The sequence below is a fragment of the Myotis brandtii genome, unplaced genomic scaffold (assembly GCF_000412655.1).
Source record: "Myotis brandtii unplaced genomic scaffold, ASM41265v1 scaffold166, whole genome shotgun sequence".
NCBI classification, from domain to species: domain Eukaryota; kingdom Metazoa; phylum Chordata; class Mammalia; order Chiroptera; family Vespertilionidae; genus Myotis; species Myotis brandtii.
This window is the reverse complement of record NW_005356087.1, coordinates 1,050,393-1,063,051: the sequence shown is the minus strand read 5'-3', so window position 1 is coordinate 1,063,051 and position 12,659 is coordinate 1,050,393. Positions and strand designations below refer to the sequence as shown.

General features: G+C 44.9%; 1 protein-coding gene across 3 annotated transcripts in view; it reads right to left on the bottom strand.

Moving 5' to 3' along the window:
- Nucleotides 1-12,659, bottom strand: part of SMAD9 (SMAD family member 9) — a 63,782-nt gene that overhangs the window by 33,988 nt on the left and 17,135 nt on the right. For 2 of the 3 annotated variants that reach the window (XM_005862735.2, XM_005862733.2), the window contains one exon: nt 7,566-7,787. In XM_005862735.2, the coding sequence (XP_005862797.1) occupies nt 7,566-7,787 (222 nt within the window). The remainder of the gene's footprint in view (nt 1-7,565; nt 7,788-12,659) is intronic. The other variant, XM_005862734.2, reaches the window with a different exon arrangement.

Below are 12,659 nucleotides of genomic sequence, written 5' to 3'. Positions count from 1 at the left end.
GAAGGACTTGTATGCATGCATATAAGCATAACCAATGGACAGAAGACACTGGGGGGTAGGGGAGGCCGGGGGAATGTCAAGGGGGGGAAAAAAAGGAGACATATGTAATACTCTTTGTAATACTTTAAGCAATAAAACAATATAAAAAAATGAAAAATTCAGCACATTATAGGAATACCATATAATTCACAAGGACAGGCAATTATAGAACGCCAACATCAAAGGCTAAAATCCCAACTTGAAAAACAGTAAGGAAGGATTATGGAGAAATCATCTGTAGGTAGACTACACCAAGCCTTAATTACTTTAAATTTTTTCACTTGTGATGCCGATGGCAAGACACTCATGGAAATACACTGGTGTCAGAATAAGCCAAAGGAAAATGGACTGGTTAAATGGAAAGATCCCGAGTCTGCTTTATGGAAGGGCCCTGATCCCCTGTTAACATTTGGTCAAGGGTACGCTTGTATATTTCCAGAAAATTTGTTGAAGCCCGTGTGGATTCTTGCAAGAAATATTAAACTTCAACATGGATCCAAGGGAGGAACTGGCCAGGTTAATGAGGACCTTGCACCTGGAGCCATGCCTTACAGCTGTAGACAATCGACTACCCCAGCCGCAGATAGCAGCAGGCCCAAGCAACCCATTGAAGATAAGGAGTGGGAGGAGGATGAAACAGATGACAAACAGCCGGAGGTCACCTGGGGGATGGTGAAGAAGACGGTCCAGAAAGCTGAGCGAATTTGTGAGGAGACCAAAACCCCAAGAATGCCTGAGAATGTCTTTCTTACCCTGCTAGCAGTCATCAGCTGTGCAGTAATACTACCAGGGGCAAATGGGAAAGTATTTTGGACTTATGTTCCTGACCCACCATGGGTAAGACCCCCTACGTGGGCTGACCCCCTACCTAATGTAGTCACCAATAATACCAAGCACCTTGGTCACCCAGGAGGACCATCTGTGGGACAAGGAAGTATATGGGCAAAGTATAGTTACACGGGTGTTGCCTTTTGTATGACAAAGAATCAAACCACTGCTCCTTTGTGTATAAAATTAAAGAGAGGCTTCTGGCTAGCATGGACACCAAAGGAGAGGGAAGCAAATGCCCAAATACATCTACTATCACTACTTACTCTGGGGAGAGGTACAGAAAATAACTTTACTAAGACACCCCCCCCTCACCACCACTAAGCTATTATGTAAAAAGTCTTATGAATGGCACCCCACTGAGGGAGAAATTAATTGGCAAGACTGTTATAGTGACTACCCCACCAGCCGCAAACTTAATAACAGTTTTTCCTTTGTGGATTGGAGCCCCTACGGGTCTGCGTATAATAACAATAGCACCCTAAAATGAAAGGGGAACGCTTCCTATCTATATGTTGAAGCTAATCACTCCATTTCATGGCATGGAGAAGGATTTGTTCGATCTCAATTACAACATGACAATTGGCCCCTACAAAATATGCAATGGAAATTAGCTGCTGCACTTGCACCTATTAAATGGTATAGTTTTAATTATAGCTCAGATAATTCCATTTGTACCTTATGGGGAACTCCCAATAAGACAGTATTTGCCACCGCCTGTGTATTTGATCCATTTGTACTCCTCTCAGGCCCCATCCAGGTGACCCTTAATGCTACAAGCCATCTGTATGAGGTGTCATGCACAGGCTGCACATTATCCCATTGTATTAATTCTACATTCCAAAAAGATTCCCTCATGATTTTCAAACAGTCTGCTTTCGCTTGGGTTCCTACTAACCTAACCGAGCCTTGGGAATCTCATCAAACCTACCAACTGTTACATGATCTGGTAAAAATCTTAAAATGACAGAAAAGATTTCTTGGAATGTTAATTGCAGGACTCTTTGCCCTTATAATGTTACCTACTTCTGTGGGCATTGCTGCTTCATCCATGGTACAAACTGTTCAAACTTCTCAGTTTGTACAAGTTAAGGAAAAATGTAACTAAGACATTGTCGATACAAAAAAGAATTGACAGCCAGTTTGAGATTGAATCGTGGGCACTAAAGTCTACAGTCTTGTGGATGGGTGATAAAATCCACAGCTTAGAGCAAAGAATATCTTTACAGTGTCATTATAATTTTTCCCAGATTTGTGTTACCCCAGTTCCCTATAATAGTACCTTACACCCTTGGGAATCAATAAAAAAAATCACCGTCTTGGTGCTTGGGGTAAAGGTAACACAACCCTTGATATTTAGAATTACAACAGCATATTGTACAATTATCCCAGGCAAATTTACAAACTAATTCCTTGGATGCCTGGTAGCAATTTAAAAAGGACATGAGGAGAAACCAAGATGGCAGCATAGGTAAACACCAGAGATTGCTGCCTCGAAAAACCACTTCAAAAATACAACTAAAAGACAGAATGGACATCACCCAGAACCACAGGAAGGCTGGCTGAGTGGAAATTCTACAACTAGAAGGAAAGAGAAAAGCATACCGAGACTCAGAGGAGGCGCAGTGCGGGTGTAAAATACTAAGGTGCGGAGGTGCATGCGGAGCGGGCTGGCGGCTGAGGGCGCGGTTGTCGTTTTCAATCGGGAGGGAGTCTCAGGCTCTGAGCTCCAGTTCCGGGCGAGTCTCTAGGGACCCAGACATACAGGAGAAGCGGGACTGTCTGGCAGCGGAACTCGAGGGGAGCTTTCTCTCCGAGGGGCTTGCAGCGATTACCGGGACACTGAGAAGCAAAGCCTCTGAGGGCAGGACTGAGAGCAGCCATAACTGCTAGCCCTGCCCTGTTGAAGGTATGATCCTTCTATTCCCACCTTGCTGAGAGTTTTTATCAAAAATGGGTGTTGAATTTTGTCAAATGCTTTTTCTGCATCAATTGATATGACTATGTGGTTTTTTTCCTTCAATTTGTTTATGTGATGTATCACGTTTATTGATTTGCGGATATTGTACCATCCTTGCATCCCTGGGATAAATCCTACTTGGTCATGGTGTATGATCTTTCTGATGTACTGCTGGATCCGATTTGCTAAGATTTTGTTGAGGATTTTGGCATCTATGTTCATGAGGGATATTGGCCTGTAATTCTCTTTCATTGTGTTGTCTTTACCTGGTTTTGGTATTAGGGTGATGCTGGCTTCATAGAATGAGCTTGGAAGTGTTCCTTCCTCTTGGATTTTTTGTAGTAGTCTGAGGAGGATAGGTTTTAGTTCTTCCTTGAATGTTTGGTAAAACTCCCCTGTGAAGCCGTCTGGTCCTGGGCTTTTGTTTGCTGGAAGCTTTCTGATGACTGCTTCAATTTCTTCCATAGTTATTGGCCTGTTGAGATTTTTAGATTCTTCCTGATTAAGTTTTGGAATGTTGTATTTTTCTAGAAATATGTCCATTTCCTCCAGGTTGTCTAGTTTGTTGGAGTAGAGTTGTTCATAGTATTTTTTAACAATCATTTGTATTTCTGTGGGGTCTGTTGTTATTTCGCCTCTATCATTTCTGATTTGGTTTATTTGGGTCCTCTCTCTTTGCTTTTTGGTGAGCCTGGCTAGAGGTTTGTCGATCTTGTTTATCCTTTCAAAGAACCAGCTCTTGGTTTCATTGATTTTCTGTATTGTTTTTTTGGTCTCTATGTCATTTATTTCTGCTCTAATCTTTATTATCTCCTTCCTTCTGCTCACTCTGGGCTTTTCTTGTTGCTCTCTTTCTAATTCTTTGAGCTGTAGATTTAGATGATTTACTACCATTTTTTCTTGTTTGTTGAGGTAGGCCTGTAGAGCTATAAACTTCCCTCTCAGGACTGCTTTCATTGTGTCCCAAAGGTTTTGGATTGTTGTGTTTTCATTGTCATTAGTTTCCAGGATGTTTTTAATTTCTTCTTTGATCTCATTGGTAACCCAATCAATATTTAATAACATGCTATTCAGCTTCCAAGTGTTTGAGTATTTTGGGTTGTTTTTATTGTAGTTTATTTCTAATATTATGCCCTTGTGGTCTGAGAAGATGCTTGGTATGATTTCAATCTTCTTGAATTTGGGGAGACTTTGTTTGTGACCCAATATGTGGTCTATTTTTGAAGATGTCCCATGAGCACTTGAGAAGAACGTATATTTTGTTGCTTTGGGGTGAAGTGTTCTGAAGATGTCAATTAAGTCCATCTGATCTAGTGAGTCATTTAGGATTGCTGTTTCTTTGCTGATTTTTTGTCTAGCAGATTTATCCAGTGATGTCAGTGGTGTATTAAAGTCCCCTACTATGATTGTATTGTTGTCGATCTCTCCCCTGATGTCTTCCAGGAGTTTTCTTATGTATGTGGGTGCTCCTGCATTGGGTGCATATATGTTTATCAGGGTTATATCCTCTTGTTGTATTGATCCCTTTAGTATTATGAAGTGGCCTTCCTTATCTCTTGTTATGGCCTTCACTTTGAGGTCTATTTTGTCGGATATAAGTATTGCTACCCCAGCTTTTTTTTCATTTCCATTTGCCTGAAAGATATTTTTCCATCCCTTCACTTTCAGTCTGTGTGAGTCCCTTTTAATGAGGTGGGTCTCTTGTAGACAGCAAATGTATGGGTCATGTTTTTTTATCCATTCAGCCACTCGATGTCTTTTGATTGGACCATTTAGTCCATTTACGTTTAAAGTTATTATTGAAAGGTACTTGTTTGTAGCCATTTCTTTTTTTGTGTGGCTGTTTTCTTTCTGGGCTTTTTATTTCTTCTTTTTACACCAGTCCCTTTAGCATTTCTTGCATTGCTGGCTTGGTGGTGATGAACTCCCTTAGCCTTTTTTTGTCTGTGAAGCTTCTTATTTCCCCTTCAATTTTGAATGATAGCCTTGCTGGATAGAGTATTCTTGGATTCAGTCCTTTGCTTTGCATCACTTTGTAAATTTCTGTCCATTCTTTCCTGGCCTGATGTGTTTCTGTTGAGAAATCGTTTGATAATCTGATGGGGGATCCTTTGTAGGTAACTCTCTGTTTCTCTCTTGCAGCCTTTAAGATTCTCTCTTTGTCTTGTACATTTGCCATCGTTATTATGACGTGTCTTGGTGTGGGTCTTTTGGGGTTCATCTTGCCTGGGACTCTCTGTACTTGTGTAACTTTTTTCTTCCCCATATCTGGGAAGTTTTCTGTCATTATTTCTTCAAATAGATTTTCTAATCCTTGCTGCTCTTCTTGTCCCTCTTGCAGCCCTATTATGCGTATGTTACTTCGTTTCATGTTGTCCCGAAGCTCCCTTAGGCTCTCCTCCTGTTTTTTAATTTTTTTCTCCAGTTGCTGTTCAGATTGAGCTTGTTTCTCTGCCTTATCTTCTAACTCACTAATTCGGTCCTCTGCTTCTTTCAGCCTGCTGTTGAAACTTTCCATGGTGTTTTTGATTGTAGCTATATCACTTTTCATTTCTTCCTGATTCTTGCATAGGTTGTTGATTTTCTCATCCATCCGGTGAATGAATTGTACAACCATTATTCTGAATTCTTTTTCTGTCATGTTGCACGCTTCAACTTCATTAATTTCCTTTCTTGGTGATTCCTCATTGTCTTTCCTCTGGGTGTTGTGTCGTTTCTTCATGCTTCTTATCTCCAGATGGTTCAAAGGTCGGGTTGCGTGGGCCTGGGCCGTGTGCAGTGGGAGCCTCCCGCCACCCTAGTGTCAAAGAGCTCTGGGGAGCCTCCCACCACCTTAGTGTCACTGAAGAGCTCTGACACTAAGATGTGTGGTTGTTGTTGGTTGGTGGGAACCAGGCTCGCTCTGAGTCAGTGTTGCCAGCGCTCAATGTGGCCTCGTATGTGCCCTTAGAATTAGGGACCCTGCCTGCACCGTGCTGAAATAGAGACCCCCCTGGAGCGTGTTGAAAACCAGAGCCCCCTAGCATGCGCCAGGAGTCAGAGTTCCCCAAGAGTCCAGTATCAGAGTCTCTGTTGCTTTGCGCGACTTCGCCTTGAGAATCAGGGTCCCTGTGTGCCCTTGCACCAGGAATTGGATTCACTGGCTCTTAGTATGAATGCACAGGGAATCAGGATCTCAGGCGCAGGTGATAAGAAACACAGTCAAGTCACTGGTGCTTGGTGCTGCCTCCTGCCCCGAGAAACGGGGTCCCTGGGCCTGCGCTACGTGGACAAATTCCCGTTCGCGCGTTTGCTCCCAGCCCAGGGCTCGGAAGCTCGCAGCGCGCGCAGGATCAGTTCCTGGTGCTGCGAGCGCGCGCTTGCTCCCAGCGCGCAGGATCAGTTCCCGCTTGTCTCATTCTTGTTCTTATATGTTTATTTCTAGTCCGCAGATGCAGAATGAAGAGGTTTAAAAGGACTCAAACCCTTCAGGTGGCATTCACTTTTCAAGATTTATTAAGGAAGTGAAAAGGGGGCAATGTTGGATGCTACCCATTGTCTTCACTATCAGAAAAGTGTAAACAAGGAGCCCAGAATGCTGGTGAACCTTGAGCTCTGGCAAGGGCCAAAGCTATGCACCAATTGTTTAGATGAGACAATGGTGGCTCAAGCAATTTCCTGACCAAATAGTCTCAAAGTAAATCTTTAATAATATTTACTGACCTTTAAGACAGTCTGTCTGTTACCGGAATTGCCTGCCTGACCAAGGACAATATGTGCATCTAAAATTGAATAAAAGGTTGGCAGGGTCTGGGCACCAGCGAAGTCCTTCCCCTAGAGTTGGACTGTCCGCCTGGCCCCCCAAATTTCCAAATTATTATTTCTTGTCTCGTCTCGTCATTTGCCCGCGGCCCTTCTCCAGATCCCGAACCCTAAGCCACGCGGGACATGGCATCTCATAAACTTCAATGAATGTTTTTAATCTATGACTTGTACATTTACTACAACAGGAGGCACTCAGGAGGTATGTTAGGAAGAATATTAGAATGCATCACCAAATTAAATAATGAAAGAAAATGCTCATGTGGCTCCTTTCCTAACTGGTCTGAGTGCTGGATGGGAAGAGAAAAGATCAATTGGCTCTCAAGTTTCTTTACACCTGTGATTCCAGAACAGTCTAACATGATAGTGGGCAGCCAGGTATCACTCAGGCAGTACCAACTATTCTAAAATAAAAGAAAATGATTTAAAGATCCTCAACCAGGCCTGCCACTCAACCATTGACTCTGCCAATAAAGGAAGCTTCAAAAACATCATTGGCCAGACCCCAGTGAGGCTTGTGCCATGGGCTGCTGTAACAATGCCTGGACACAGGAGAGCCCCAGTCATTTCCAAAGATAAATAAGTCAGGATGTTTAACTCCCTAGCTTCTAAGTTTCCAAAGGTAACTTTACCTTATATAAATGATCAACCAGCCAGAATTATTCTTCTTCAGAAGTTATCTAGCCTCTTTGAGCAACTCAAAAATAATCCACAATCTTTTTATTTAATAATTTCATCCTGTATTCACATTTATCATCTTGTTTGTCTTCATAATATGCACACTATGCTACCCCGCAAAAGATGTCATGCCCATTTTATAGGGAGAGAAACCCATCCCTGTGCCATCCCAATAGGTTACATGGCCAATGAATGGCTTGTTTCTGTTTCCATATTTTAGCTCAGAAGAACAGAAAAAGAAATTACATATTTCTTTTACCCTTTCCTATGTGTCTCCTGGTATTTTCTATTGTTGAGTTTCTGTTTACATTAGAAAGAAGTCCAAGACAGAATCTGTTCCTGTTATTTGAAGGGTCTGTGAATCCATCTATAAGTACACTTCGGGAGGAAGCCTGGAACGTCTCACCAATTCGATTGTTCAGTTCATAGTAGGCAACTGAGCACCAGTGCTGGGGTTCCTCATAGCAAACTGGCCGAAAGTCTGAAAGAAAGCAAACCAGATAGCACATTACTACCATTATGCTTGGGCTTCCCATCTCCTGATTCCATCAGGAAATTTAGATTAATGCTGTTAAGCAGAAAGTTGGCTGCAAGACCAAGTAAGCTGTCTTACAATCATTTCAAATCTATCACTTTAATGAAAACTGTGGTGAGCTTATCTGGTTAATGCATCTATGGCAGAGGCCACAGACCTAGTGACTCTCCCATAGTTACAGTATTTGTACACATATCTATGATTACTGAGGGGGCCAAGCGAAGAAGAATATGAGTGGATCCATGTAAAGTTCATCAACTCTAAAGGAAACACAGCTCAAAGGAAACTGGCAGGTCACTTCATCTCCGCATGAGAAAGATAGTGTATTACTGTTACTGTATGCCACACTGAGTCCCTGTGGCAAAGAGTACCATTTCCTAACAAACTAAAGATGAAATATAATAGTTTGGATATGATAAAACCAAATCAGAAATATTAGATAGCACTTTAAATTATTTAAGAAAGAAAATAAAATTCTATCTAAATAAACTCTCATTCTCTTTTATGTACAATTGGAATACTTAATTACTTATGACATAAAAAATATCTTAGCCCTGACCGGTTTGGCTCAGTGAATAGAGCATCAGCCTGCGGACTGAAGGGTCCCAGGTTAGATTCCGGTCAAGGGCATGTACCTTGGTTGCTGGCACAAATCGATGTTTCTCTCTCATCGATGTTTCTAACTCTATTCCTCTCCTTCTCCCTTCCTCTCTGTAAAAAATCAATCCTATATAATAAAGAGCTAATATGCAAGTGGTCATCATGCTGTAACGGCTCAGACACTCAACACTGGGGAGAGAGGAATGGGGACCACACAGGCACAAATGAGCTCGCAAGAGAGGAATAGGGACCAGCCAGGCTGCAGCCCGGGAGAAGGACAAGCTCCCCGCCCCATGGTCCTGGGTGCCAGAGGCTGGGGCTACGGCCCAGTAGAGGGACAAGCCACCTGGCCCACAGTCCAGGGTGCCAGCGCCTGCGCCTGTGGCCTGGGAGAGGGACAAGTTACACACCCTGTGGTCCTGGGTGCCAGAGGCTGTGCCTGTGCCTGTGCCTGTGACCCGGCCTGGGAGAGGAACAAGCCACATGCCCTGCGGTCCTGGGTGCCAGCGGCTGGGGTGGCTGCCCAGGAGAGGGACAAGCCGCCCACCTCGCTGTCCCAGGCGCCAGCAACTGCACCTGCAGTCTGGGAGAGGGACAATCTGCATGTCCCATGGTCCCAACAGTCCCAGATGCCAGCGGCTGCATCTGCACCTGCGATCCAGGAGAGGGACAAGCCGCCCACCCCGTGGTCCCGGGCGCCAACAGCTGCACCAGCACCTGTAGCCCAGGAGAGGTACAAGCTGCCCACCCCATGGACCTGGGCACCTGCGGCTGCAGCCTGGACAAAGCCACCTGCCCACGGCCGCTGGTGGCTGTGGACAGCCCGGGCGAAGCCGGCCCGGGTTCTGGGTGCCTGTGGCCGGCCAGAGGAGGGAATCCTGGGTCCCAGGTGCAGGTCGAGGCAGAGGCAGTTAGAGGCAATCAGGCCAACAAGAGAGCAGTTAGGGGTGATTAGGCTGGTAAGGGAGCAGTTAGGGGCGATCAAACAGGCAGGCAGAAGTGGTTAGGAGCGATTAGGCAGGCAGGCAGGCGAGCAGTTAGGAGCCAGTGGTCCTGGATTGTGAGAGGCAGTTGGACATCCCCCGAGGGGTCCCAGATTGCAGAGGGTGCAGGCTGGGCTGAGGGACTGCCCCCCAACCCCCTGTGCGTGAATCTCATGCACCGGGCCTCTAGTAAAATATATTAAAAAAATATTTTAAAGAGAGCTGTGTATTTCATTAAGAAATCCGTGAATGTTATGTTTTCACCCAAAATTTTTCAGTTAAGTAACCAATAAAAGTTCAGAGTTCTTTGTCACCCACACTTTTTCTCTGCCCTTCTATTGACTGTATAACCTTTCTTTTCTTTGAATATCCTTGTAATTCTTGTATCTAGAGTGTGTTCCATTATGCACTAAATATACATTTTTTAAAGAGATAAATTAGGGGGTTATTTGATTTACAAAAGGTTGTTAAGTTATAAAAGAATTGGAATACTTTAAGTAGTACACTCCTTTGGACCCTCCCCACTCAGTGTGGTTCATGGAACTGTAGGCCTGCATCACCTGGGAACTTGTTAGGTATGCAGATTCTTTGCCCCAACTCATATCCAGGGTATCAAAATCATATTTATACAAAATCATTACCTGCTCTATATGAACACTAAAGTAGACCAACATTTTTCTAGTCTATTGTAAGACACAACATTTTGTAAAAACCCTATTTACATCTATTTCTAAGAGCACCTCTCTAAGCCAATGAAAGACACCATTCTAAATCTATAGTAAAAACAGAAATGGGACAAATTTGTTAACTTCTTAAATATCCAATTCCATAGTAAACATCAAGAACAACAAATGTTAGGTTAAAATAAAAGATTAATGTATTCTAGTAAACAGGATGCTAAACAAACATCCACTCTATGGTACTGAGGAATTCCAAAGTTAAAATGCCAAGAAATCCATACTACCTGCCCCTTAAAACACTTGGGAAATAGAAGGTAAGAACATTTGGTTTTGTTTGGATTTTTTGTTTTATTTTGGGGTAATAGAAAACACTCCTGGAAAATAGATATATTTAGTTGTTCATCTGCAAATTTATCTCCATTAGGCATTGATAGCACTAAATGCCTATCAGCTGTGGTATCTACAGGTCAGCCATTCTGGTTCTCTGGGGTTTCTATGGCATAATAAAACAGGGTGGTGTGTTGACAATAAGAAAGAAGTAAAACAAAGGAATGTCAAACTGATAAACTACACAAAGATGACCTGACCCAACCTTTTTGGCCATTAAACTCCTTGGTGGACAGTGTTTTTGCCAAAGAGAGACCAGTTACATAGTAAGTGATATTGTGAGTGTCCTACAGGGGAAGTGGGTTGTCCTAAACTCCTCACTAAAGGGTTGAATAGTTTTCCCTCTGACTTATGAGTTTAAATGCCTTCATAAGATTTTCAAACCGAGGAGCTAGTCTCCTAGCTTTTCTCAGTAACAGAAGAGCCTGTTATCTGGCTTTTATAACAGAGAAAGCTAACCCTTTGAAATTAGCTTAATTTTCAGCTCCTCTGTTGTCATGGACTGTACAATGGCCACGGCAATGTTCTGTCTCTGAGATAGTTCAAATATGCCCCCAAACACAGGACAGCTGAAACCTGATTATAACCTTGAGCCCAAGGCACAGTGAGAAGGGTTCTTCTCCCCAAATATCAGTCCTACTAGAGGCCTGGTGCACGAATTTGTGTACAGGTGGGGTCCAGGGGGTCCAGCCAGCCCGCCCCAATGGGGCCCCAGTGGGCCGGGCTGGTGGGAAGAGGGGCTGCAGGCACTTGGCCAGCCAGCCCCGCCCCTGATCAGGGTGTTGGCGGCCGATCGGGGCCCGGATCAGGCTGGTTGGCTGCCACAGTGCACATCATAGCCACCAGTTGTTCCGGTCATTCCGCCATTCTGGTCGCTGGGCTTTTATATATATACTAGAGGCCTGGTGCACAAAAATTTGTGCACTCGGGGGGTCCCTCAGCCTGGCCTGTGTCCTCTCGCAGTCTGGGACCCCTCGGGGGATGACTACCTGCTGGCTTAGGCCCGTTCCCCGGGGGATAGGTCCTAAGCTGGCAGACAGAAATCCTTCTGGCAGCCCGGGAGCCCTCGGGGGATGTCCACTTGCCAGCGGGGAGCAGGCCTAAGCTGCAGTTGGACATCCTTAGCGCTGCTGAGGAGGCGGGAGAGGCTCCCACCACCACCGCTGTACTGGCAGCCATCAGCCTGGCTTGTGTCTGAGCAGAGCTCCTGCTGTGGGAGTGCACTGACCACCAGGGGGAAGCTCCTACATTGAACATCTGCCGCCTGATGGTCAATGTGTGTCATTCCCAGTCGTTCTGCTGTTAGGGTCAATTTGCATATTACCCTTATATTATATAGGATAGAGGCCTGGTGCACGGATGGGGGCCGGCTGGTTTGCCCTGAAGGGTGTCCCGGATCAGGGTGGGTGAGGGGCTGATGGCTGTTTGCAGGCTGGCCACAGCCCCTTCAGGGTAGGGGTCCCCCCTGAGGTGCCTGGCCAGACTGGGTGAGTGGCTGGTGGCTGTTTGCAGGCTGGCCAAGCCCCCAGCGAGGACCCTCACCCAATGAGGGTGTGGTCATCCTGGGTGAGAGGCTGATGGCTGTGTGCAGGCTGGCCAGAGCCCCCAGCTACCCAAGCTCCCAGTGGAGGCTGGCTGGACACAGGTATCTGGGATTTATTTATCTTCTATAATTGAAACTTTGTTGCCTTGAACAGAGGCCACAGCCGGCCAGGGCAGGCGGGAAGCTTGGCTTCCTCCATCACCGGGGCAACCACGCCTCCTGCTTGCTCCAGCTCCATGGCTGCCAGCCGCCATCTTGTTTGGGTTAATTTGCATATATTTGCTCTGATTGGCTGGTGGTCATGGCTTGGGGCGAAGCGGAGGTGCAGTCAATTTGCATGTTTCTCTTTTATTAGATTAGATAGATGATTGGAAAGTGATCATGGTTAATAAAATGATGTGCAATCAAGTAGATAGTATCTTATCAGAAATTAATTCATTACACAATAAAAACTCCTGAGGCAGAAGAAAAACTCTTTAAAGAGAACCTCAGAATAACTGATTCCTTCTGTATACATTCCTAATGTCAGTTTGTTATATAAGTGAGGCCCGGTCCGGTGCACAAAAATTTGTGCACTGGGGGGGAGGGGGGGGGCCCTCAGCCCGGCCTGTGCCCTCTCGCCGTC